Here is a 27,972-nt window from a genome sequence, read left to right as displayed (position 1 = left end):
ACCAGTACAACATGATTCAGTTTCCTTGCAACACTCTGACCCACAACATTCATCCTTTGTCTTGCAACAATTGTCTTGCTCTTTATCACCACAACAAACAAAGTCATCTTGACAGCATTCAGCTCCACAACAAGTTTCTTCATTGTCACAGCAAGTCTCACCGTCTTTACAACAAATACTTGTAGATGAACAACAGTTCTCTCCACAGAGTTCAGGTTCCCCTTCTGGACAACAGACTCCATATGCCAGCAGACACAAAGGATGACTAGCAGGACAACATTTACTTTCTGGACTCCCAGGTGTGCAACAGATACCATCACCTGGACAATAGTAAGTTGTACATGACCAGAATCCACACACCTCTGCACACTCTTCTCCGTTGACCGCGCCTTTTTTACCCTGTATAAGCTCTACAGGTTTCACGCTGGGTTTGTATATAACAGGTTTTGTGTTTTTACCATCAGCATCACTTATCAGTAACAGTGCTGATACACAGAAAATTGAAGTGACCATCTTATACTCCATTCTGTTAATCCGTTGAACATGTGATTTGAAAACACAAGCGGGTGGACCGTTTCAACAGTCAACATGCACCATAGAAATGGTAGAAATGCAAGCCCATTCAGGTATAATAACAAAGTCAAATGTATGTACTTTCATTTCATCATTAGGGAGTAATCATTACATTTTGGGGGTGTATTTTCTGTAATAAAGCAGGCAATAAAAATAATACTAAAAAAATACTGCTAGTATAATAATAATAATTATAATATAATAATAACAACATTAATTGCAATAATTACTGCCATCATCATCACTATTATCAACATCATCATCGTTAGGTATTCTCTTCGCACATGCAATAATGAATCTAATGTATTTCCTGTGTTAAAAATGGAATATGCTCTCAGTATTATGATACACCTGACAACGGTAACTTAGCCTGGTTTATGCACAAGAACTATGAAGTCACAATTACGTTACCATTTATGATAAAAAGTTACTTTGTCAATTATTACTTGTATTCATTTCGGTTCAGTGCCTTCGAAATTTTTTTTAAATACATCAGTATATGTTCACATACTGTGGAGCACAATATTTTGGCAGCACAAAACTTTTGCAGCATATAATATTTATGAAATTGACACATTTTCTTTTAGGAAAAATAAATATTTGTAAGCATGAAATTTTGCGAATTCCTGTCACCTGCAAACTTCACATAAATTTTAATACAAGCAATGTGCAAACAATTCATGCTTTAATAGACTGGTTATGGGTGCAGAATACCAATATGTATGTCCTTTTGAACTCTCCATGGTTAAAATAATAATTGAATTATACATGAGGCTATATTTTGGTGATAGTCTCAATAGAAACTGTGTGTAATTCAATGGCAATAATTTTGGAACACATTATCATATGCCAGGCAGGGATGTAGCTACGGCGGGTGGCAGAGCCCGGCGTTCAGATTTAGAGCCCACCACTGATAAACAAGCTCTAGCACCCAGCACTCAAGTGTCAAAAATTGCAAAATCACATAGAATTTGGCAAAATTTAGGCAACTTTCAATAATATTGTCAATTTCACGAAAAATTCCTCAAATAGCACCCACCACTAAAAATTCTCTAGCTTACTTTGTACAAATAAGCCATTTACAAAAAAGAAGTTCCTAATATGCCTCAGTTTCACAATTCAATTTTGAGGAGCGCTGTGAATTCACAGACTCCTGTGAATTAATAGACCCAATTGTGAAAGCACACACCTGCACTTTTTCACTTGTTTCAGTTTTGGAAGCAAGTGAAACATTTAGGTAGTCTGTTACATTAGATAGTTAATGAGATTTTTTGCTTCAAATTCATCAGTGCAAATTAAAATTCTATCTGCCCAATTTTTTTAAACACAGCAAAATGCAAAAAGCAGAATATCCGAATACCTTGCAGCATTTAACACCGTTCACTGTTTTTTAAAGATATTATATTGCTGGATAGCACAAAGGAGATGTTTAAACCACAACAATATAAACAACTACATGTAAGCACTTTGAAACAAAACTAGCTAAAATGAAACAAAACTAGCTAAAAATGAATACTGTGAAGTTGGCTGGAGATTGGATACTTAGGGATTCAATCATGTTTCACCGTTGTTCATCACCGTTTAACAACGATGCGGCGTTGGTTTACTTCGCGAGGGCAGCTTTAGCTGCCCGAGTGAAGTAAACCACGCAGACGCGCCGGACGCGAGTTGTTAAACGGTGATGAACAACGGTGAAACATGATTGAATCCTTTCAACAACGAAAAGAAGCTAAAGATCGTATAATTCACGATTATTTTACGAGGAAATGTCAGTTAATCATTGTCACTAAGTCTTACAAAAACTTCGATGATTTCTCTGTTAATATCAGCAATAAAACTATAGAAATAACGGCAAAGTTTAGCCGCTACCTGAAAAATACTGAATTCAACTTGTAAGCTTGCATACGCACAAAGGTTCCAGGCATGACGAATTTTACGCACTCGCGTAACGCGTAGTCTCGCTTCGCGTTCGCGTATACGCTTCAATAAAAGTGTGGGTTCATCACGGATTAACAACGGTTGGCGCCTGTACAAAGGTATAGGAGGAGTTGTTGAATGGACATTCGTTTACAAACTGAACTAGGTACTCAGTCAATTCATATTACAACTTGTCTGACTTGTTTAAAACTCTCAACTGCTAACAGGCAAACTTGTGTTAAACCCAGGCCTACATAAATCAAATCTGTACCATAACTAGCTACAGCTAGGTTTTGAGTTGGTGAGTTGGTGAATGCAAACAAAAGATTCAATGGCAGGTTTCAATAAATCCCTTAAAATTGGGTGATGGGTCACACGCTGCACAATAAAGGACATTTCAGGGAAAATGCAGGAATTATTTCACCCAAATAAGTTGTTTATCCCCATACTGTATAGGGAAAGTATATTGATCCTAAACATGACTCACTTTCACTTTCAGCCTATCACAATTTGTTTTTTTCATCAAATTTTGTTTAAAGGTGTAAACAATTAAAATTGTTAATAAATTGCCTAAAAGTGAAGGATAAGTCATTAAAATTGTCATTAATAAGTATTTTTGAAATGATATATTTGGCAAAAAAAAAATATATATACCAATAATATTCAAATATGTATATAAATATAATTTATCTAAATTTACAGATTCATGTAAAACGTCTTATTTTGGCTTTAACATGGCTTTCGCTTAACCACAAACAGGCTACGTTAGCTTATGTTAGCACATCTATGACTCTTACAAAGGTGCCAAAATCTGAATTTTGATGATTTTCATGATCATCCGGATGAACAAATCACTGAATAGGGCAGGCCTTTAATAATATGTGCAAACAAGTGCTGCTGCTGTAAATGAGCTTTTTAAGTAAATCAAGTCACCCAAGTCTATCATTACTATTCTTTATTATTAATGCATCTAGAAGTATAATTTATTATATTCCATTCCCTTTTTGTCCAAAATGTAACACATACATGTGACACGTTCTGGTCCATGGGGGCCAAAGGTGGCAAATTTGGAATTGAGATACAGGCACAAATATGGAGTAAAAAATAAGAAAAAATATATAAGAAAATAGACATAATAAAACTTCAGAACTTTAATAAGAACCAAGTATCCTACACCTTTAATTTGGTGTTTTCAGATTTTGAGATTTCGGAGCTATCTTTTTGTTATTTCCCTATTCCACATGCATCAAGGCCATTTCTATACCATTGAATGAGCATGAAAAGAATCTTCCGCACGACTATACACTGCGAAGTAAATATCATATTGTTTACCCATGAAATGTAATGTGAAGTGGTCAAGCGCCGCTCTCGCTCATGTCTCATTGTAATAATTATATTTTAAAAGGAAGGATACATGTATCCTATGCGAAAAAGGCATGGTTGAACTATGGTTAACCATGGTCAACCATGGTTCAACCATGGGTTTTGACCATGGTCAAACCATGGTCAACCATGCTTTTGAAAAATGGCACCACGGCCAGAGACCATGGTCAACCATGGTTAACCTTTTGACCATGGTCTATCTAAAGTGACCATGGTCAACCATGGTTAAAACTTAGCATGTTTGACCATGGTTGAACCATTGTCAACCATAGTTCAACAACCAGGGTTTTGACCATGGTCAACCATGTTTTTGACCATGGTCAACCATGTTTTTGACCATGGTCAACCATGTTTTAGACCATGGTCAACCATGTTTTTGAAAAATGGCACCACGGCCAGAGACCATGGTCAACCATGGTCTATCTAAAGTGACCATGGTCAACCATGGTCAAAAATTTGCATGTTTGACCATGGTTAAGAAACAATAGCAATCAAGAGCAATCAAGCTTAAACTTTAAATTAGCACCCGATAGAGGGCAGGGCCTGAAGATGAGGGAAATTATGGGGTAAATATTTAACGGAATAAACTGCATAATCATATTATTTAGATTTATTCCGTTAAAAATCTTATTTTAACTTATCAAATTACTAGTTTTTATATTCTATGGTGTCAAATATTTATTCACAACGTTGTAAATACGCATTAAATAAGATTAATAACAACAGAGGGCGCTTTTTCTCATTCACTACCCAGAGTCAACCATGGTCAGGTGAGGTGATGACCATGGCTGACAATGCTCAGCCATGCTAAAGCATGGTCGACCATGGTATACTTAAAAGTGACCATGGTCAACCATGGTCAGGTGAGGTGATGACCATGGCTGACCATGCTCAGCCATGCTAAAGCATGGTTGACCATGGTATACTTGAAGTGACCATGGTCAGGTGAGGTGATGACCATGGCTGACCATGCTCACCCATGCTAAAGCATGATTGACCATGGTATACTTGAAGTGACCATGGTCAACCATGGTCAAGTGAGGTGATGAACATGGCTGACCATGCTCACCCATGATAAAGCATGGTTGACCATGGTATATGCCAAAAGTGACCATGGTCAACCATGGTCAAGTGAGGTGAAGACCATGGCTGACCATGCTCGGCCATGCTAAAGCAAGGTCGACCATGGTATACCATGGTGACCATGGCAACCATGATTGACCATGGTCAAGCCACCATGGCTGATCATCGCTGACCATAGTTAACCATGGTCAACCATGTTTTGACCATGGTTGACCATGGTTGACCATGCTAGCACGGTTGACATTTCGCCTAGGATGTAGGCCTTTTTGCCAATTCTTTCCATCTATGCTGGTTTTTCTCCAAATGGGTACTATATTTTGTCCCTTTTGGATGCTCCTGCCTATACTACTCTATATTTCATCCTTTTCTACTTTTCATCCTTCTATCTGTCTACCTTCTCTACCTTGAAACTTCCTTTCGCAACACAGCTGGTTAGGAAAGGTGAGCCAAATTAGTTGGCTTGGTAGCTTGTTTTATTGTCTGGTGTTGTTTTTGGATTGGAGCTTCCGTCCTGAGTTTCGTAGAGGATGGGAGTTCTTATTCCACATACTAGGGTAAAGGCACTGAATTCCAGTACTGATGGGTACATAAATCATTTCACACTGGCGGTACAGGACACAGATCCCCAGTGTGAAGGTGACAGCGTAACCCCACACGGGCATCAGGAAATGGGAGATGCCGTCAATTAAATCCGGACTGTGGACTAAAAGGTTGTCCACAGACGGACATCATCGTCCATTTCCTTTTGTTGGGTAAAAGCTAGTGTGGGTGCCAGCTTGTGTTGTGTCTATTCTTACCTCATCCTCTTCATCTTTTCTTTCTTCCTGTCCCAATCATAGAGTTTTGTGTAGAAATGTGGATGAACCTCACTGCCTTGTGAGCGCCTCGGGAGAGGCAAAGGCTAGGGAGTAAACCTTACACAAATCCGGAGTGGAGCCCCTAAGGCGGTCTGGTGAATGAACTTCAACACCTTCCGGCAGCTCCTGCATCCAAGTTGATGCCAAACGTATTGCTTCGCTCTCCTTTGGACTACATCAATGAGGCCAAGAGGGGGACTCTGATTACTGGGCAGCTCAGAGTCTCCAAAAAACTTGCCCATATTGGAGTAGCCTATCCCAATGGCTCTAAATCTTCATCATGGGCCAAAGAGCGGAAGAGGAAGATTTACTTCTCAACGGTCATTAGCCTGGTGTTGAACATGTCATCATTAGTCAACCTTCCAACAGTGGCCAACATGTTCCAGATCAGGGGCGAACTACTACATATTGGTAGATTTCGGCTGCTGTGTGTCCAGAAATAAGCTGAAACAGGGCTGATCACCCGTAAAGCTGCTGGGACTGGACCAAAATAATTCCCAGCAAAATTCATGATTACGAAAACTACAAGCAAATCTTCGAAAATACTGAGGGTAGATGAGCGGCAGTCTACTGTTGACTTCATGACGGACCAGCGGGAACTCGGCACACCATCACAAACTGTTGGCCCTGATTATTGTCGCCTGTCACCTTCAAACCTCTTGTAATATCTGAGGGAAAATGCATCAGCTATTCATGGGCTGTGCTGATGCAGGTATTGACATTGCCGGAATTCAAGAACATCGTCTCATTACCCCAAGCCCAACCGATGAACTTTGGTCAGATGATAGGAACTGGGTTTTATCATTCAGTTCTGATACCAAGCAAAGGCACGGAGGAGTTGGTCTGGTCATGTCCAAGCACATTCACAGATGTCTTAAGGGATCTAAAATGAGCGTTTATTAACGTTTTATTACAGTATTTTTTGTGGGACATGAGAGCACCTCGGACCTATCGAATTGCATTCTGAATACTGAAGCATGTCTTCCTGATATCAAATAATTTTCATTTTTGAAAATCACAATATAATACAAATTTTATGACAAATTATAAAATTTGATATTTTTCAAATTTTTGATATATAACAGTCCTCGGTAAATTATATAAATCTAATGATATATTCTTAAAGTGTATGTAGCAGGGAGGAAAAGTTGACTGTTAATTGAATATTTTGTCTTTTCATATTGAAGTTATGGATTTTTTTCCCAAAAAGACCTAATTTTTTTGGTGTTTTTGGGAAAAAAATCCATATCTTCAATACAAAAAGGTCAAAATTTTCAATTGATCGTCGGCTTTTCATCCCACCTACATACACTTTAAGTATAAATCATCAGATTTATAAAGTTTACTTCAAGTAATGTTAAATATCACAAATATCAATTTGTAATGATTTGCCATAAAATGTGTATTAAATTGCAATTTCAAAAATCAAAATTATTTGATATCAGAATGACATTCTTCGTATTCAGAATGCAATTCGATATGTCTGATGTGCTCTAATGTCCCACAATAAATACTGTCCAAACGCTCATACCCCAGCCCTTAAGAGTGTTGAAGCTGTTTCCGAGAGGATACTATTTGTAACATTCCATGGCAACCCTCAGTTCAGCATCACTGTTGTATATGCACCCACTGAGTGCGCAACATCTTCTGACAAGGAGGAATTCTATTCATCTCTATCTGACCACCTGGATGGTATGAAAAGACACAACATCCAGGCGCGGATCCAGGCATGGGCACACCGGCCCGTGCCCCCCTTTCGAGGGTCCTAATTTTTTTTATTTTTAAATAAAACCCCTTTGTTTTGCTTTTCATTTTTACATCACCGCCTCCCATGCCAGTGGCGGATCCATGCAGGGCACACCGGACTGTACCCCTTTCATGGTCCATGAATTGGCTTCAATTTGGCCTTTATTTTTTATTTTTTCCAAATATTAAGGGGGCGCATCCTCCCTCAGACACTCTCCCTCCGCGTATGGATAAAGACGTCAACATAATAGGCTTCTTTTTTGGACCAGGCGCGGATCAAGATGGAAGGGCACACTGGCCCGTGCCCCGCCCCCTTCACGGCTAAAAAAATGAGAGAAGAGAAAGTGCGAAAATGAGATAAAGAAAAGAGGAGTAAATGGAGAAGACCGGGTGAGAAAATATTTGCACGTAATTGAGTGGGCCCAAGCCTATATACTTATCTATGATTATTTTAGGCATTGCTTGAAGGCGGGTCCTCTGCCCAAAAGCCTGTGAAATTACTGCGGGCCCGCCGATACGCAGGGCCCATCACATTTTATCACCAACATCAGTATAATGACGGACTCAATGCTGACTTCAACACTAATCCGTGCATGCTAGGCCTGATAAAATGTCAATCGGGACCAGTCCCGGGACAAGTGTAATATTTAAATAGTTGGGGCCTTTTTTGTTTTAAGCAATGATAAAAGTGTAAAAAATGATGCACCAAATGACTTAAATGGGACCTTCATTTTGCAAAATTTTTCCAACTTCTGAGGAGAGATAAACAGGTGACCGCTTTCAGTACACTTTATGTTTAAACATGTTGTTTAAGCAATATAATTAGGCCTACAGTAATCTACGAGTGGCTTCAATTGTGCCTTCATTTTCACATATTTTCTAACTTCTTGGAGGGGGGGGCATCCCTCCTCAGACACCCCTGTGTATGCATAAAGAAGTTGAAGTTCACTTCTGCTTTAGACACCAGGCCCTTTATGTTTCAAGCAATAATTGACACAATAGTGTAAATTTGTTGACGAATGACTTAAAATTTTCCACCAAATGGTTTCAATTGGGCCTTCATTAAGCAAAATTTTCCGACTTCTCAGGAGGAACATCCCTTTCTACGTATGCATACCGGGGTGGTAATGAAGTTGCCATTTTCACTTCTGCTTTGGGCACCAGACCCGAAATGTTTAAAGTAATAATTTACACATTAATAGTGGAAAATTGTCGACGAATGACTTCAATTAGGCCGTCATTTCACACATTTTCGGCTTTTTCAAATTAAAACTTTACACAATAATTAATAGTGCCAACATGGTCCACCAAATGGCTTCAATTAGGCCTATGTCTTCATTTTGTCTTCACTTTTGAGGGGGGCGCATCCCCCTCAGGCACCCCCTGCGTATGCATAAAGAAGTTAACATTTCGCTTCTGTTTTGGACACCCGACCCTTTATGTTTAAAACAATAATTTGCACAATAATAGCTTGTCGACAAATGACTTCAATTGGACCTTCATTTCGCAAATTTTCAGCTTTTTCAAATTAAAATTTTACACAATAATAGTGCCAAAATGGTCCACCAAATAGCTTCAATTAGGTCTTCATTTTGCAAAAGTTTCTCATTTCTGAGGGGGGCACATCCCCCCTCAGACACCCCCCTGCGTCGCGCAAGCGCGACGTACGCCGCTGACGCGCCAATGGTTCTAAGTTTGTGCCCCCCCTTTTCAAAATTCCTGGATCCGCCACTGACAACATCCATCTCATCCTCGGCGATTTTAATGCCAGAATAGGAACAGACAGTCATCTTTCCCATCCTTGGGTCATTGGTCCACATTGCTACCATGATTCAACAAATGACAATGGTGAGCGTCTGGTCAACACCTGCCAGGAGTACAATCTGCGGCATTATGGAATACCAAAGGTTGTGGTCAATGCCATCCAGGTGCTCTACAAAGACTCCAATAGTGCCGTTATGGTAGATGGCAGTATCTCAGAGCCTTTCCAAGTAACAACTGGAGTGCTTCAGGGTGATGTGTTGGCACCATTCCTGTTTATTATCCTGGTAGACTACCTTCTGATGAAATCAACTTCTGGAATTGACGCTGGAATTGTTACCTACCCACATCGGTCAAGCAGGTATCCTGCCAAGATGCTGAATGACCTGGATTTTGCTGATGATATTGCCCTGCTGGAATCTTCCATAGAACGGGCCCAGTCACAGCTTACTAGGACTGCAACTGCAGCAGCAGATCTAGGCCTTGTAATCAGCGCACCTAAGACAGAATATATGACTGCAAACTGTAACGCCCAACCAGCACTTGAAGTCTATGGTAGTACCATCAACCATGTCACAGACTTCAGGTATTTGGGTTCCAAGATGGGCTCTAGTGTTGGAGACCTAAAAAGAAGAAAAGCACTAGCCTGGGCAGCTTTCTGGAAACTGGAACGCCTTTGGAGAAGCCCGTCCCTGCCAATCGAAACAAAAATCAAGCTGTTTCAGACAATGTGTGTTACTGTCTTTCTGTACGGGTGCGAGTCATGGGTAATTACCAAGGACATGGAAAACAAGATCAATGCATTTGCAACATCTTGCTACAGAGTCATGTTAAACATCAAGCTTGTGGATCGGATTCCAACGAAACCATCTACAACCTGACCAACACCACTCCACTGGTTGCCAAATTTCTCGGCCATATACTGCGTCTTGAAGATGGCGAGCCTGTGAAAGAATATGCGCTTTATATTCCACCACATGGGAAGAGGAAACCGGACGGCCATGAACACTGTACTTACAGTATGTCCAGCACCTCCTGGGAGATACTGAAGGGATGCTGCAGCCAAACAAAATTGTTTCGCTTGCCCAAGATCGCATTAGTTGGAGAAAGCTTGTAGTCGCTTGCTCCGCAGCCGACTGATGATGATGTAGGCCTACAACACGTCCAAAGTCAAATTCAAAACTTCGATGTTACACTGGTCCACAATAATGTGACACTTTAAAAATCACCATGCTCTTGATGATGTTGCGGACCTGCAATGTATCAGTGGGGAGGGGGTGTGCCTCAGGAAATCATAGACATTATTTTCACAATCTCCTCTGCAATCTCACATTCCTCTCTCCTTTTCCTCCCCTGACTTGCTCTTTCATTTTATGTTTTTATCATCTTTCCAATTTGTGGCCTTTCTTAATAAATCTGTATATGGGTCGGTTGGGCCTGTAGAATAGGTTTTGTTTTGAATGTAATATGCAAATTTTGGTATCAGAAGAAAACTCATATTTTTCTCATAACCCCAGTGATATTTTATATCTGAAATTTGTGTTGTTTTAGATAGTATCCCAAAACATGAAGCTCGATAGCCATAAATGACCAATTACAAATCCTGCAAAAATGACAGACCCTGATGACATGAATCAAGTAAGTAATACAAAAGTGCATGGAACAGGCAAATTAAACCAGAGGCAAAAAAAGACAAAAAGATAAGTTTAGAGAGCATTTTTACACATATTAAAATTAACACAAGTTTACAACTTGAAAACCTAACAAACCACAAATGATACAAATCCAATGGCTATTCTTGCATATATTTTACCATAAGAGAAGATTATAAGTTTGTATTTCATTGCATAAATGTGAGCCTAGCTCCACCAAATTATGATCCGTGGTAGGCATGATATATCCTCTATTAATAAATTCCCTATGATTTTTAGTAAATACTAGAGCTATACCCGTGTGCGTAAATGATTATTAAGCTCAATATGCCGGTATCTTACTATACAAATGGTATAGGCCTAATGCTATAGGGACTTTTATTGAGACCGATTCCTCCAATTTATTGTACCAAGTTTAAGCCCAATCCAGCTGATAGGATACTGTTTCACCCCATATGACCTTTGACCGCAGATGACCTGTTGGATGACCTGTGACCTCAGATGACATTACTTAATTACCGGTAGTTAATTAAATTAACTAATTTATATATTTACTTGTTTCACTGACTACTCTTTCTTTCTTCCTTCTAAACCCACAGTGGAAGACATTGCCTTAATATAGATTTTACCAAGTTCAAGTACATACATGTATCAGAATGCATCAGAGCTATTTACAGAACACAGGCAGCAAGTGCAATTGTTTATACCACTAGTGCGCCTGTAGCTGTAATGGCCCTGTAGCTATTAGGGCATCAGATGCATGATAGCGATACTGCTTGACCGTTTTTGACTTTATGACATGTTCCTGACATATCAATGATTCTTTTTACCATGTTTAAGCCCAATGGACATACTCGTAACATTTGACCCCATACGATCTTTGACCTCGAGTGACCTTGGTTTGATTTTGTTCATGCTCCCATGATATGGAGAATACTTTTAGCCAGATTGGGCAAAGTTTGAAATTTTGACCCTAGATGACCTTTGACCTGGGTTGATCTCAATTTTGTTTTGCACATATATTCCCCTTATATCAAGGATTCCACTCACCAAGTTTGAGCCCAATAGGACAAAGTTTGAAATCCATGACCTTTGACCTTTCACCTCGGATGACCTCCATATAATGTTTTTCATGCTCCACTCATACTGAAGGATTCCACCCACCAAGTTTGAGCCCGATCGGACAAAGTTTGAAATTTGACCCTCCGTAATGACCTTTGACCTCGGTTGACCTCGATTTTATTTTATGCGCATATATTCCCTCCTATCAAGGATTCTACCCACCAAGTTTGGGCCCGATCGGACAAAGTTTGAAATCCATGACCTTTGACCTTGACCTCCGATGACCTTCAAAACTACCCGATAAACAGCGCCCGCCTGGTACCCATCTATGTCCGAAATATTGGAACGATGCATCGAAGCGCGGTGAAACGCATTGCCGGACAGACACACAGAGCTCATTATTTTATTAGTACTAGTGCACCTGCGGCTGTGAGAGCCCAGATGCTGTGAGAGCACTGGCATGATAGCGATACTGTTTGACCCCAGATGACCTTTGAACTCGGATGACCTTGGTGCAATTTTTTTCATGCTCCCCTCAGTCATACTAAGGATTCCACCTATCAAGTTTAAGCCCAATAGGGCAAAGTTTAAATTTAGCCCCTACATGACCTTTGACCTCAGTTGACCTCAATTTTGTTTTGCGCATATATTCCCCTCGTATCAAGGATTGCACCCACCAAGTTTGAACCCGATAGGACAAAGTTTGAAATCCATGACCTTTGACCTCGGATGACCTCCATATAATGTTTTTCATGCTCCCCTCATACAAAGGTTTCGACCCACCAAGTTTGAGCCCGATCGGACAAAGTTTGAAATTTGACCCCTCCGTAATGACCTTTGACCTCGGTCGACCTCGACTTTATTTTGGGCATATATTCCCCTCGTATCAAGGATCCCACCCACCAAGTTTGGGCCCGATCGGACAAAGTTTGAAATTTTGACCTTTGACCTTGACCTCCAATGACCTTCAAAACCACGCGGTCAATATGCTTTTCCCGGCACCTACCCATGGCGCAAATATCGTAGTGATGCGTCGAAGCGCGGCGAAACGCATAGCCGGACACACAGACAGATAGAGACCGCTCATTATTTTATTAGTACTAGTGCACCTGCGGCTGTGAGAGCACAGATGCTGTGAGAGCACTGGCATGATAGCGATACTGTTTGACTGCAGATGACCTTTCAACTCGGATGACCTTGGTGCAATTTTTTTCATGCTCCCCTCAGTCATACGAAGGATTGCACCTATCAAATTTAAGCCCAATAGGGTAAAGTTTAAATTTAGCCCCTACTTGACCTTGGTTGACCTCAATGTTGTTTTGCACATATATTCCCCTCGTATCAAGGATTGCACCCACCAAGTTTGAACCCGATAGGACAAAGTTTGAAATCCATGACCTTTGACCTCGGATGACCTCCATATGTTTTTCATGCTCCCCTCATACGAAGGTTTCGACCCACCAAGTTTGAGCCCGATCGGATAAAGTTTGAAATCCATGACCTTTGACCTTTGACCTCGGATGACCTCCATATAATGTTTTTCATGCTCTCCTCATACGAAGGATTCCACCCACCAAGTTTGAGCCTGATCGGGCAAAGTTTGACATTTGACCCTCCGTGAATGACCTTTGACCTCGGTTGACCTCGATTTAATTTCGGGCATATAATCCCCTCGTATCAAGGATTCCAGCCACCAAGTTTGGGCCCGATCGGCCAAAGTTCGCCATCGGTCAAAATTTTGACCTTTGACCTTGACCTCCAATGACCTCTGATGACCTTCAAAACCACACGGTCAACATGCTTTTCCTGGCACCTACCCATGTCCCAAATATCGCATTGATGCGGCGAAGCGCGACGAAACGCATAGCCGGACACACAGACAGAGCTCATGATTATTATAGTATAGATAGATAGATGGTCACTGACTTGGGCACTGTGGATTTTTGAAAATTCACATTTTCGCGGATTTTGAGCCCAATCCTTTACCAATCGCAACCAAATGTGATCCCCGCATTCGACCGAAAGTAGCTTAGGACACTCCCCATATTTTCCTTGATCTCCCGTATAAATTACAGCCCAATCGGACCAAGTTTAAAATTTGACCTTTGACCTCGACCTCCAATTTCGACCGAAGGTAGCGTAGGGCACTCCCCATATTTTCCTTGATCTCCCATATGAATTACAGCCCAATCGGACCAAGTTTAAAATTTGACCTTTGACCTTCGACCTCTGATTTCGACCGAAGGTAGCGTAGGACACTCCCCATATATTCCTTGATCTCCCATATGAATTACAGCCCAATCGGACCAAGTTTAAAATTTGACCTTTGACCTCCGATTTCGACCAAGGTAGCTTAGACACTCCCGTATTTTCCTTGATCTCCTGTATGAATTACAGCCCAATCGGACCAAGTTTAAAATTTGACCTTTGACCTTCGAGCTCCGATTTCGACCGAAGGTAGCTTACGACACTCCCCGTATTTTTCTGCATCCCCCGTGCGAATTTGGCGAGACTCGGATTAAAACTGACGGAGCCTTTTACACACATACATACACCCCCGCATACATACATACAAGCATACAACATTAAGCTACTTTGCAGGTTCCGCCATTATGCACTATGTGCGGGAGAGCCTCGAACTGGCAGCATACATGAATGGGAATTGAACTAGTCATAACGTTCTGTGTAAGGTTACATAATTCTTCCTTTCATGTATGCTGCCAGTTCGAGGCTCTCCCGCACATAGTGCATAATGGCGGAACCGCAAGTAGCTAATTAGGCAAATTATAGTAAGATACTTTCGACGTATGGTTTGGACTGAATTTTTTCCGGACACTTGTCACGCCGTGGAAAAATTAAGTCGCCATTTCAACATCATTCAGATGGGTGCAGTTCTAAACACACATATTACAAAATGAGTACGGACAAGGAATCCAAGAATATGTGAACTTTGCTCCACAACATCAGGATGATGTTTCTTTCAAGCAGGGTTAATCTCACTTCCCAGTCGTTTCAAGATGACAGAAAGTTTCGCGACCAGGAATTTTTTCTTTTTTCTTTTATTTTCCCATTTTCTATCCTTTTTTTTCTGGCCAACAAGGATTTAAAAAAAAAATCGCTATAATAATTTTATTATGGAACTCAAAGAAACTCCTACCTTGATCATTCCCATTGTCAGTTTCTCTGCCACAAGGTGTGTGAAGACCTCCTGGTTAGGACGGGAGTGGCGATCTTCAGAGGATCTCTTTTTCTTGTCTTTCTTCTTAGCAGATCCTTTCATAACAATAGCCCTGCATGGTAGTATAAACATAGGAAAACAATGTGATCTAGCAAACAAAATATGCTGCTTTGACAGCCAGGGTTTGGTTTTTGCCAGCAAAAACTTGTTTTTGCTGTTGCCGGTTTTTTCCAGTTTTTGCCTGGTTTAAACAGGCAAAAACTCACATATAGTCACTAAAGTATTAAAAAATAACACAGAAAGCTCATAAACAGCAGCACACAACTTTTAATGAATCATTCAACATAATTTTTGCTGAACCATGAAATGGTATCAGCCTATAAGAGTGAATGTTACTAGCTTACTTACTAGCTTACTTACTAGCTTACTTACTAAGTTACTACAATCAAGTGCAAATTTGCTGGGACACTTTCATAGTTCAATGACCCTCCCGCACCCCTTTATTCAATGTTGTATACCAAACGCCTCATTTTTAAATGGCCTATATTTTTGCTCCAACATTGGTTGGTGGGGAGGAGGGATTCGAAATAGGTTGGAAACTATACAAATAAAATATCACATGGTGAACTTCATATGACCGGTTTTATTGAACAGAGGGCGCGAAATATGAACAAGTGTCCCAGGAAATTTGCACTTGATTGTATTGAAGAAGACAAAAATAATCTATTACTTTCAGTAAAATTACCATAACTCATAAACGCGCTTGCTCGATTGACATGATATTTTCACTAATTTCAAACAAATAACATTGGGCATTTTTGGTTACTTTAATTGTCATTTTTGTCAAACTAAATATTTTTAGGTATCAAAACGCTGTAATATATGCATTATTTAAGGCATATTTGACACATGATTGCTATTATAAGCGCATTATCTCAAAATTCACTTTTAAAACAATTTAAAACTAATCAAAATTAAATCATATTGGAAATATAGAGTACAATCAGTTAAAAACACCTACTGAAATAACCAAAAAAATCATAAAACAAAACAATTGTTTCCCTTTAGTTCATTGGTAAATGTAAATGTAAATTGGCAACATAAAGGAAAAAGAAAAAGAAAAAAAAGAAAGAAAGAAAGAAAGAAAGAAAAAGAAAGAAAAAGAAAGAAAGAAAGAAAGAAAGACAAAAGAATAAAAAGAAAGAAAGAAAAATAGCATTACATGGATTCGAACTCGAGATCTCGGGGCGAGAAGCAAGGCCAGTAACTATATGCCACCGGGAGACTGATGACAATTGCACTCGATTTCAGCGTATTTAATCCTATCATTGCAATGCTACTGTATTGTGTTATCGAGCTTGATCCAATGAAATCATTCATTAAAACTCATGTTTTGGTCAGATTCAGCATTTATCTAACGTATATTTTGAATATACACGGTCACATTATACATACCTTACTAACTTTGATATGTTTATTGGTAATTATTCCTCCATTTAAGCCAAATGAGCACGGTCTACCATAATGTTAAATAAATATATATTACTTTTTAAGTTATATTATTCTGGTAGACCGTTATTAAGTCATTAATTCTTGTTATCCTTGTTATAAATAAATTCGCATGAATAACAACAGCTCAACCATAGTGTAGTGGTTTGCTTACTGCCTTCTGATCATGAGGGCTACGGTTCGAAGCTCATTGTCGGCGATATGTTTACTTTTAAATCCTGCTCTTTATCTCTTTTTTATCTTTGAATACCAATAATATGCACATTTAAAATGTGTAATTGTATATAATTGTATATACACTTTTGGCATGGCATTGTTACGTTGAATTAGCGTGTCTGTGATGGGTAGTTGAAGGCCTATATTAAAGAGTTTAACGTGCATTCCGATAATAGCATTTGAAATAGGGTAATGAGTTTGAAAGGTCAATGATGAGACAAACATCATGATTCTGTTCTATTTATTTCTATATTTTCTTAATTTCTTATTTGGTTTGCTTTTATTATGTTTGTAAATTCTTCCAAAGGGGAATTTATATGTCCACTCTAATATAAGCAATCAATGTGTCAAATATTCCTTGAAAAATGCATGCATTGCAGGGTTTGATATTTAAAAAAAATGTTTATTTTAATACATTTTTTAAAAATTGGCTAATCATGAAATGCATAATGAAATTATCTTGACATCACTGAAAAATTATGAAAATCGAGCAACGCGTTCGAGAGTTATGGCGATTTTATTGATATGAATAGATTATTTTTTCGCATCCCCTATACAATCAAGTGCAAATTTGCTGGGACACTTTCATAGTTCAATGACCCTCCCCGCACCCCTTATTCAATGTTGTATACCAAACGCCTCATTTTTTAAATGGCTTATATTTTTGCTCCAACATTGGTTGGTGGGGAGGAGGGATTCGAAATAGGTTGGAAACTATACAAATAAAATATCACATGGTGAACTTCATATGACCGGTTTTATTGAACAGAGGGCGAAATATGAACAAGTGTCCCAGGGAAATTTGCACTTGATTGTATTGAAGAAGACAAAAAATAATCTATTACTTTCAGTAAAATTAACATAACTCGCAAACACGTTGCACGATTGACATGATATTTTCACTAATTTCAAACAAATAACATTGGGCATTTTTGGTTACTTTAATTGTCATTTTTGTCAAACTAAATATTTTTAGGTATCAAAACGCTGTAATGTATGCATTATTTAAGGCATATTTGACACATGATTGCTATTATAAGCGCATTATCTCAAAATTCACTTTTAAAACAATTTAAAACTAATCAAAATTAAATCATATTGGAAATATAGAGTACAATCAGTTAAAAATACCTACTGAGAATAACCAAAAAAATCATAAAACAAAACAATTGTTTCCCTTTAGTTCATTGGTAAATGTAAATGTAAATTGGCAACATAAAGGAAAAAAGAAAAAAGAAAAAAAAGAAAGAAAGAAAGAAAGAAAAAAAAGAAAGAAAAAAGAAAAAAGAAAGAAAAAGAAAGAAAGACAAAAAGAATAAAAAAGAAAGAAAGAAAAATAGCATTACATGGATTCGAACTCGAGATCTCGGGGCGAAGCAAGGCCAGTAACTATATGCCACCGGAGACTGATGACAATTGCACTCGATTTCAGCGTATTTAATCCTATCATTGCAATGCTACTGTATTGTGTTATCGAGCTTCGATCCAATGAAATCATTCATTAAAACTCATGTTTTGGTCGTATTCAGCATTTATCTAACGTATATTTTGAATATACACGGTCACATTATACATACCTTACTAACTTTGATATGTTTATTGGTAATTATTCCTCCATTTAAGCCAAATGAGCACGGTCTACCATAATGTTAAATATAATTAGAGAGGGCGGCCTATCTGCTGTGTCATAGCATGACATCAGTCAATATGAGACATTAAATATTAAATGCGAGGATCCAGAGAATCCATAATGTTAAATAAATATATATTACTTTTTAAGTTATATTATTCTGGTAGACCGTTATTAAGTCATTAATTCTTGTTATCCTTGTTATAAATAAATTCGCATGAATAACAACAGCTCAACCATAGTGTAGTGGTTTGCTTACTGCCTTCAGATCATGAGGGCTACGGTTCGAAGCTCATTGTCGGCGATATGTTTACTTTTAAATCCTGCTCTTTATCTCTTTTTTATCTTTGAATACCAATAATAAGCACATTTAAAATGTGTAATTGTATATAATTGTATATACACTTTTTGGCATGGCATTGTTACGTTGAATTAGCGTGTCTGTGATGGGTAGTTGAAGGCCTATATTAAAGAGTTTAACGTGCATTCCGATAATAGCATTTGAAATAGGGTAATGAGTTTGAAAGGTCAATGATGAGACAAACATCATGATTCTGTTCTATTTATTTCTATATTTTCTTAATTTCTTATTTGGTTTGCTTTTATTATGTTTGTAAATTCTTCCAAAGGGGAATTTATATGTCCACTCTAATATAAGCAATCAATGTGTCAAATATTCCTTGAAAAATGCATGCATTGCAGGGTTTGATATTTAAAAAAATGTTTATTTTAATACATTTTTAAAATTGGCTAATCATGAAATGCATAATGAAATTATCTTGACATCACTGAAAAAATTATGAAAATCGAGCAACGCGTTCGAGAGTTATGGCGATTTTATTGATATGAATAGATTATTTTTTCGCATCCCCTATACATGTATTGAAGAAGACAAAAATAATCTATTACTTTCAGTAAAATTACCATAACTTCATAAACGCTTTCGATTGACATGATATTTTCACTAATTTCAAACAAATAACATTAGCATGTTTTGGTTACTTTAATTGTCATTTTTGTCAAACTAAATATTTTTAGGTATCAAAACGCTGTAATGTATGCATTATTTAAGGCATATTTGACACATGATTGCTATTATAAGCGCATTATCTCAAAATTCACTTTTAAAACAATTTAAAACTAATCAAAATTAAATCATATTGGAAATATAGAGTACAATCAGTTAAAAACACCTACTGAAATAACCAAAAAAAATCATAAAACAAAACAATTGTTTCCCTTTAGTTCATTGGTAAATGTAAATGTAAATTGGCAACATAAAGGAAAAAAGAAAAAAGAAAAAAAGAAAGAAAGAAAGAAAGAAAGAAAAGAAAGAAAAAAGAAAGAAAGAAAGAAAGAAAGACAAAAAGAATAAAAAGAAAGAAAGAAAAATAGCATTACATGGATTCGAACTCGAGATCTCGGGGCGAGAAGCAAGGCCACCAGTAACTATATGCCACCGGAGACTGATGACAATTGCACTCGATTTCAGCGTATTTAATCCTATCATTGCAATGCTACTGTATTGTGTTATCGAGCTTCGATCCAATGAAATCATTCATTAAAACTCATGTTTTGGTCGTATTCAGCATTTATCTAACGTATATTTTGAATATACACGGTCACATTATACATACCTTACTAACTTTGATATGTTTATTGGTAATTATTCCTCCATTTAAGCCAAATGAGCACGGTCTACCATAATGTTAAATAAATATATATTACTTTTTAAGTTATATTATTCTGGTAGACCGTTATTGCGTCATTAATTCTTGTTACCCTTGCAGAAATAACTATATCAAATTCATATCAAATATGTATCAAAACTGTATCAAATCCTGATTTGATACAGTTTTGATATAGTTTCAGTATATCAAAACTGTATCAAATTGTTTTTGATATGAATTTGATAGTATCAAATCTATATCAAAGTGTATCAAATTGGACTTTGAAATTTTTTTTGTATCAAAATCATATCAAATTGTATCAAATTGGACTTTGACAAATTTTTCTGTATCAAAATCATATCAAATTGTATCAAATTGGACTTTGATAAAAAATTTCTGTATCAAAATCATATCAAATTGGACTTTGAAAAAAATTTCTGTATCAAAATCATATCAAATTGAACTTTGAAAAAAATTTCTGTATCAAAATCATATCAAATTGGACTTAGAACATTTTGTTACATAAATTGCTATATCAAAATTGTATCAAATTGGACTTTGAATATTTTGCTATAGAAATGACAATATCAAAATGTATCAAATTGAACTTTGAAAATTGTGTTACTGAAATGGCTATCAAACTAGTTTTTTTTACATTAAACATTGATGAGCATGCACAGGGATTTGGACATTAAATTATAAACATTAAAGCATGGAAGTGTGTTTATCGTCCCACACAGGCATGGGGGAAATGCCCCCAGTCGAACTCTTCCCCTACTGTTCCTCCAGTAAAACCCTGAAATTACAAAACTTTCCATTTTTGATGCAATTTTGCCAAAAAAATAATTAAAAAAAACACCAAAAAAAACAAGGAATATACATGCATGAACATAATTATAAAGGATTTGATTGGTAAACACTGAACAGCTATCTTTTTTTTTTGTTCAGAATTAATTCTTTTATTTCTATCTATGCCAAACAAATGTCTTCATTTTTTATTTTTTTCTTCTGGATTTTTTCAACCTACCAACCCCCCCCATTTTTTATAATACAAAAAAGGTCTAATTAATTTTATTTTACTTTATTTTTGTTTCATTTTATTTATTTACTATTTTTATTATTTATTTTATTTTATGATATTTTGTGTTGTTTAATGCGCTCTTTTTTTTGGTTTGGAATTCTTTTGTTTCTCTTTATACAAAATAATTTCTTCAGTTTTTTTTTTCCTTCTGTTATCATAAATTTCATTTTTTTTTTTTTTTTTCATTTATTTATTTATTCTTTTTTTTTGTTTATGTTTAATGCTCTTTTTTTCGAATTCTTTTTATTTCTAAAAAAATTTAATGCAAAATCATTTTTATTCTGATTTTTTTGAACAGAATTGCTCCCCACCCCCACACACTTTTTTTAATACACAAAAATAATAATAATAAAAAATATAAATAAATTTAAAAAAATGCAACCATTTATTTATATTTTTATTATTTTTTGGTTTTTAAAAGCTCTTCTTTTTTTATTCAAACTTTGGTTTTTAATGCAATTTTTTTAAATATTGCCCCCCCCCCTTTTGGGGGGAGGGTGCTACTAATATTGAATTATCCCATCTTGCAGCCCCTGAGAATCTTTTTCTCTGACATTGCTGATTACTCTACAAGTATTCCTTCCCATATGTCCAGAAAACTCTGATGTAGCTAACCATCCCCTTTTAAAGGAATTTTTTTGTACAGTTTTTAAAATGGCAGCCAGTATGAAATAAACGGTTTATACAGAGCTCTGCAAAACTTTTCGAAAATAATAATTGTTATGGAGGTAATTTCCACATCAAAAGTCACTGTGTTAGTTTCTATGGCCATTGTGCATTTATTCTCAAACAACCATGACAACTGAGAGCTGTTATTGGAACTTGGAAGGAAGATCGAGAAGAAGATGTAAGATGACTATCTAGATGTAAGCTTAAAACACATGAACATGTGCATAAAGCTACAGTCATCACACAGACGTACAATGCAGTCACATTGCAGTGGTGCTACGATACTACACTTCTGCTCATCAAGGTCAGCAGTCGCGGCACAGTGTTGATCGACATTTTGATTACGGTAATTTTAAATAATGATAATTTAATATTTACATATTTAAATTATATAAATTCAGGGACAGGGACATGTCTTTTTTCTTTTGCAGGAGAACATTGAATAGCTCTTCTGGAGCTTTAAGCAGGGCCTCAATTTCATGCCAATTTGCGAGAATCAAAAACATACAAGTCGCTTCAGAATCAGACTTTACTGCATGAGAAGCTGATTCTCGCAAATGAGAATCATCATACTCTGTATAAAACCGGGAATTGATTAACATGATAAGCACACAAACGTGCTTTGTCTTGACTTTGTCTTTCATGTGATATAAAAGGGGCTAGGATGTACCACTGGGCGTTAAAATCATGCAAAAAAGTATAAATTCAAGAAATATTGATGTCACTGTGGAGCAAATCACACATTAAACAGGGCTGTCAACTTTTTGGAATTGCTTGGCGTGAGACAGCCGTACCAGGATTTGCCGACTACAATGTTCATTTTGACCAGTGATTATTTGAGCCACAGCAGCCCTAGAATATGTAAGGGGGTGGGGGGTTGTATGGAGTGAGGCCGTGAGAAAGTGACCCAATGCGTGAGAGTTGACAGCCCTGCATTAAATGGCTTTAATAATAATAATTGCTTTAAAAATAATAAAGGCAAAAAAAAATGCTATGTGCATGGTCTGCAATTGAGATGCTCTTTTTAGAATAATGAGTAGGGTCAGTCCATCTCAAATCACCTAGTTTTCACAAAAGGTTCGCTGGTCACCCTCTCAGGTTTTGTTTAAAATCACTTATATCATAGCCCTACATGTATGTGCCAAATGAACACATTTCAAATGGTAGGTCTCTACGCGCATGTGCAAAAAGGGGGGGGGGGGTCTGACCCAATTTTGAATAGGCCGGTTCTCGGAAACGACAAGGAGTTGAGACCTACCGTTTGAAATGTGTTCATTGGGCACATAGGGCTATGGTATACATGTAAGTGATTTTAAACAAAATCTGAGATGGTGACCAGCCAACCCATTTGGTGATTTGAGAGGGACTGACCCAGTAAAATGACTGTCTCTCCAGTCTCCACGAACCAAAAGGCCAACACTTATGATAAGAGACTAGATTGTCAAATACCATTTTAATTTTAATTATTTTTTTTTCATACAGGTATATGCAACCATGAAGTTCCATACCTGTCGCAACACCAAACACCAACATATAAATCACTATACTGTAGTCTGGAGGATTACCAAAGGTACACGGTATTTAAAACCGCTTTATCAAAATTTTGAATCTGAAAAAAATCTTTTTATTTTTCTCATAAATCCCAGTGAAATTTTAAGTCTGATATACTTACGGTTCTCGTCCACTGTGATTCTGTGAAACACATTTTTGCTTCTAAATATTAAAACCACTACTGCTAGTGCAATTTAGCTTTTAAAAGTCAAAACTTAAAGGAAGGGACATGGTAAAATATTTTGTATTCTTATTTCTATACAGTGTACATATTGAGGCTTTACAAAAAAAATGTACCATTAAAATTATTGTTTCCAAATTTTGAGTTGCTTAAGCTTGTTTGCGCAGTTTTGATGAGAAGCAAAACGTGTGTTAACAATGCCTCACAGGATATGCAGAATATTGCAGATTATGCACTAAACGAAATTTATCTCAGGCGATAAATTTTAGTATTACCGTATTTTACTAATGTTAACGAGTAAAATATGAGCTTTATGCCAATACCAAAAATCTCAGTTTTTATATAAAAATTAAGGGGAAAAAAGGGGGAGGGGTTAAGTTAAGACAGTACTCTACATGTATGTTTGTATCCTTCTCTGGCGGACTCTAAAAAGTGATGTGGAAATACCTGGCTAACCATAGACCCTTGATGATTATGAATTTCTCACGACACAAAAATATTTTTTCAGTTGTTTTGGAAAATGGCCAGATGTGTAAGTGGCAATAAAATATTAATTTTGTTAATTTTTAAGTTAAACTAATTCGTAATTTTATGTACAATTTTCTTTCAGTTGCTGCTGAAATGGGACCCAAGCTCTGCAAACTACAATGGGACATGAATGATGATAGAATACATTTACCAGCCCTGCAAAACAGTGACGAAGATAGATATGCAAAAAATAAATGCCTCCAATTGATGACAAAACATGAAAAACATAAATTTAAAGACTGTTTTTCTCACAGTCTTAATTGTGGAAAATGGATTCATCAGATTCAGAACTTTTCATTAGGGATGCCGTTTTTTAATAAGGAATATGAGTGACAAACTTTAAGACTATTTTTCCCACAATCATGAAAATATGGGTACATGTATATCATGAAGATCGGGGCCACAATGTCGAGTTAAAAACATGAAAATGTAAATAAAATAATTAAGAAACTCCGACATAAATACATATGTAAGAGTGTTCTGGACTACCTATTGTCAATGCTGTTTAAATCGCAAATGCATTTTAAGATGTGTAGACTGAACACTGTATCACTGACATTGGTTTTAAATGAGTTTTGTCAGATATGAGGGGTCAGACTCCAGCCCCAGAAAGATTTTATTTAAATGGTTAATTTGAATAAACCAAGATGTCATGTATATTACAGAGAGCTGATACATAATTTATGTTTGCAGTACCGTATTTAATTTATTCAATTCTGTAAGTGCAGCAGGGTATAATGTATGATGTTATTGCCGTAATCACAATCTATTTTTATATAATTTTGATACAGATTTTGATAGGGCCCCAAGGAAGATCAGCGTTTCATTGATGGGGTTACGCTGCTTCAAGAAAGTATAAATAGATGCATTAGTTTTTGATACACTTGGAATACATCCTGTTATCATATGATATCAGCTAGTATCAAAATATAGTGTATCAAAAAAAACTGGCTGTTGAACAATCAAGTGTATCAAATCGTATCAAAATCTTTCAAGTGTATCAAATTGTATCAAATTCTTTCAAGTGTATCAAATCGTATCAAAATTGTGCAAGTGTATCAAATCGTATCAAAATCTTTCCAGTGTATCAAATTGTATCAAAATCTTTCAAGTGTATCAAAGTGTATCAAATTCTTTCAAGTGTATCAAATCGTATCAAAATTTTGCAAGTGTATCAAATCGTATCAAAATCTTTCAAGTGTATCAAATTGTATCAAAATCTTTCAAGTGTATCAAATCGTATCAAATTTTTGCAAGTATCAAAACTGTATCAAAATCTTGAAAGTATCAAATTGTATCAAAGTTGATATGATTTGATACAATTTGATACTTTTTGATATGTTTTGATACAATTTGATATATTTTGATACAATTTGATATATTTTGATACATTTTTGATATATATCAAAAACGTCCCAATTTGATACACTTTCGATACAGTACTTTTTGATACAATTTTGATACAATTTTGATACTATCAAAACTATATCAAATTTCTGCCAGGGTATCCTTGTTATAAATAAATTCGCATGAATAACAACAGCTCAACCATAGTGTAGTGGTTTGCTTACTGCCTTCTGATCATGAGGGCTACGGTTCAAAGCTCATTGTCGGCGATATGTTTACTTTTAAATCCTGCTCTTTATCTCTTTTTATCTTTGAATACCAATAATAAGCACATTTAAAATGTGTAATTGTATATAATTGTATATACACTTTTTGGCATGGTATTGTTATGTTGGATTAGCGTGGCTGTGATGGGAAGTTCAAGCCCTATATTAAACCGTTTAACGGGCAGTACGATAATAGCATTTGAAATAGGGTAATGAGTTTGAAAGGTCAATGATGAGACAAACATCATGATTCTGTTCTATTTATTTCTATATTTTCTTAATTTCTTATTTGGTTTGCTTTTATTATGTTTGTAAATTCTTCCAAAGGGGAATTTATATGTCCACTCTAATATAAGCAATCAATGTGTCAAATATTCCTTGAAAAATGTATGCATTGCAGGGTTTGATATTTAAAAAAAATGTTTATTTTAATACATTTTTAAAAAATTGGCTAATCATGAAATGCATAATGAAATTATCTTGACATCACTGAAAAATTATGAAAATCGAGCAACGCGTTCGAGAGTTATGGCGATTTTATTGATATGAATAGATTATTTTTTCGCATCCCCTATACAATCAAGTGCAAATTTGCTGGGACACTTTCATAGTTCAATGACCCTCCGCACCCTTATTCAATGTTGTATACCAAACGCCTCATTTTTAAATGGCCTATATTTTTGCTCCAACATTGGTTGGTGGGGAGGAGGGGATTCGAAATAGGTTGGAAACTATACAAATAAAATATCACATGGTGAACTTCATATGACCGGTTTTATTGAACAGAGGGCGCGAAATATGAACAAGTGTCCCAGGGAAATTTGCACTTGATTGTATTGAATAAGACAGAAAAAAATCTATTACTTTCTGTAAAATAACTATAAATCGCAAACGCGTTGCTCGATTGACATGATATTTTCACTAATTTCAAACAAATAACATTGGGCATTTTTTGGTTACTTTAATTGTCATTTTTTGTCAAACTAAATATTTTTAGGTATCAAAACGCTGTAATGTATGCATTATTTAAGGCATATTTGACACATGATTGCTATTATAAGCGCATTATCTCAAAATTCACTTTTAAAACAATTTAAAACTAATCAAAATTAAATCATATTGGAAATATAGAGTACAATCAGTTAAAAACACCTACTGAAATAACCAAAAAAATCATAAAACAAAACAATTGTTTCCCTTTAGTTCATTGGTAAATGTAAATTGGCAACATAAAGGAAAAAAGAAAAAAGAAAAATAAAGAAAGAAAGAAAAAGAAAGAAAGAAAAAGAAAGAAAGAAAGAAAGAAAGACAAAAAGAATAAAAAAAGAAAGAAAGAAAAATAGCATTACATGGATTCGAACTCGAGAACTCGGGGGCGAGAAGCAAGGCCAGTAACTATATGCCACCGGGAGACTGATGACAATTGCACTCGATTTCAGCGTATTTAATCCTATCATTGCAATGCTACTGTATTGTGTTATCGAGCTTCGATCCAATGAAATCATTCATTAAAACTCATGTTTTGGTCGTATTCAGCATTTATCTAACGTATATTTTGAATATACACGGTCACATTATACATACCTTACTAACTTTGATATGTTTATTGGTAATTATTCCTCCATTTAAGCCAAATGAGCACGGTCTACCATAATGTTAAATAAATATATATTACTTTTTAAGTTATATTATTCTGGTAGACCGTTATTGCGTCATTAATTCTTGTTATCCTTGTTATAAATAAATTCGCATGAATAACAACAGCTCAACCATAGTGTAGTGGTTTGCTTACTGCCTTCTGATCATGAGGGCTACGGTTCAAAGCTCATTGTCGGCGATATGTTTACTTTTAAATCCTGCTCTTTATCTCTTTTTTATCTTTGAATACCAATAATAAGCACATTTAAAATGTGTAATTGTATATAATTGTATATACACTTTTGGCATGGCATTGTTACGTTGAATTAGCGTGTCTGTGATGGGTAGTTGAAGGCCTATATTAAAGAGTTTAACGTGCATTCCGATAATAGCATTTGAAATAGGGTAATGAGTTTGAAAGGTCAATGATGAGACAAACATCATGATTCTGTTCTATTTATTTCTATATTTTCT

The 27,972-nt window shown here is 36.3% G+C and overlaps 1 protein-coding gene across 1 annotated transcript in view; it reads right to left on the bottom strand.

Annotated features, from left to right (window-relative positions):
• Positions 1-27,972, bottom strand: part of LOC140144478 (SHC SH2 domain-binding protein 1 homolog B-like) — a 74,756-nt gene that overhangs the window by 28,408 nt on the left and 18,376 nt on the right. The window contains exon 6 of the mRNA XM_072166290.1: positions 15,192-15,324. Within this exon, the coding sequence (XP_072022391.1) occupies positions 15,192-15,324 (133 nt within the window). The remainder of the gene's footprint in view (positions 1-15,191; positions 15,325-27,972) is intronic.

Source organism: Amphiura filiformis, chromosome 2 (genome assembly GCF_039555335.1).
Source record: "Amphiura filiformis chromosome 2, Afil_fr2py, whole genome shotgun sequence".
NCBI lineage: Eukaryota > Metazoa > Echinodermata > Ophiuroidea > Amphilepidida > Amphiuridae > Amphiura > Amphiura filiformis.
Note: the sequence above shows the minus strand (reverse complement) of the source record. Positions and strands in the feature narration are given on the sequence as shown.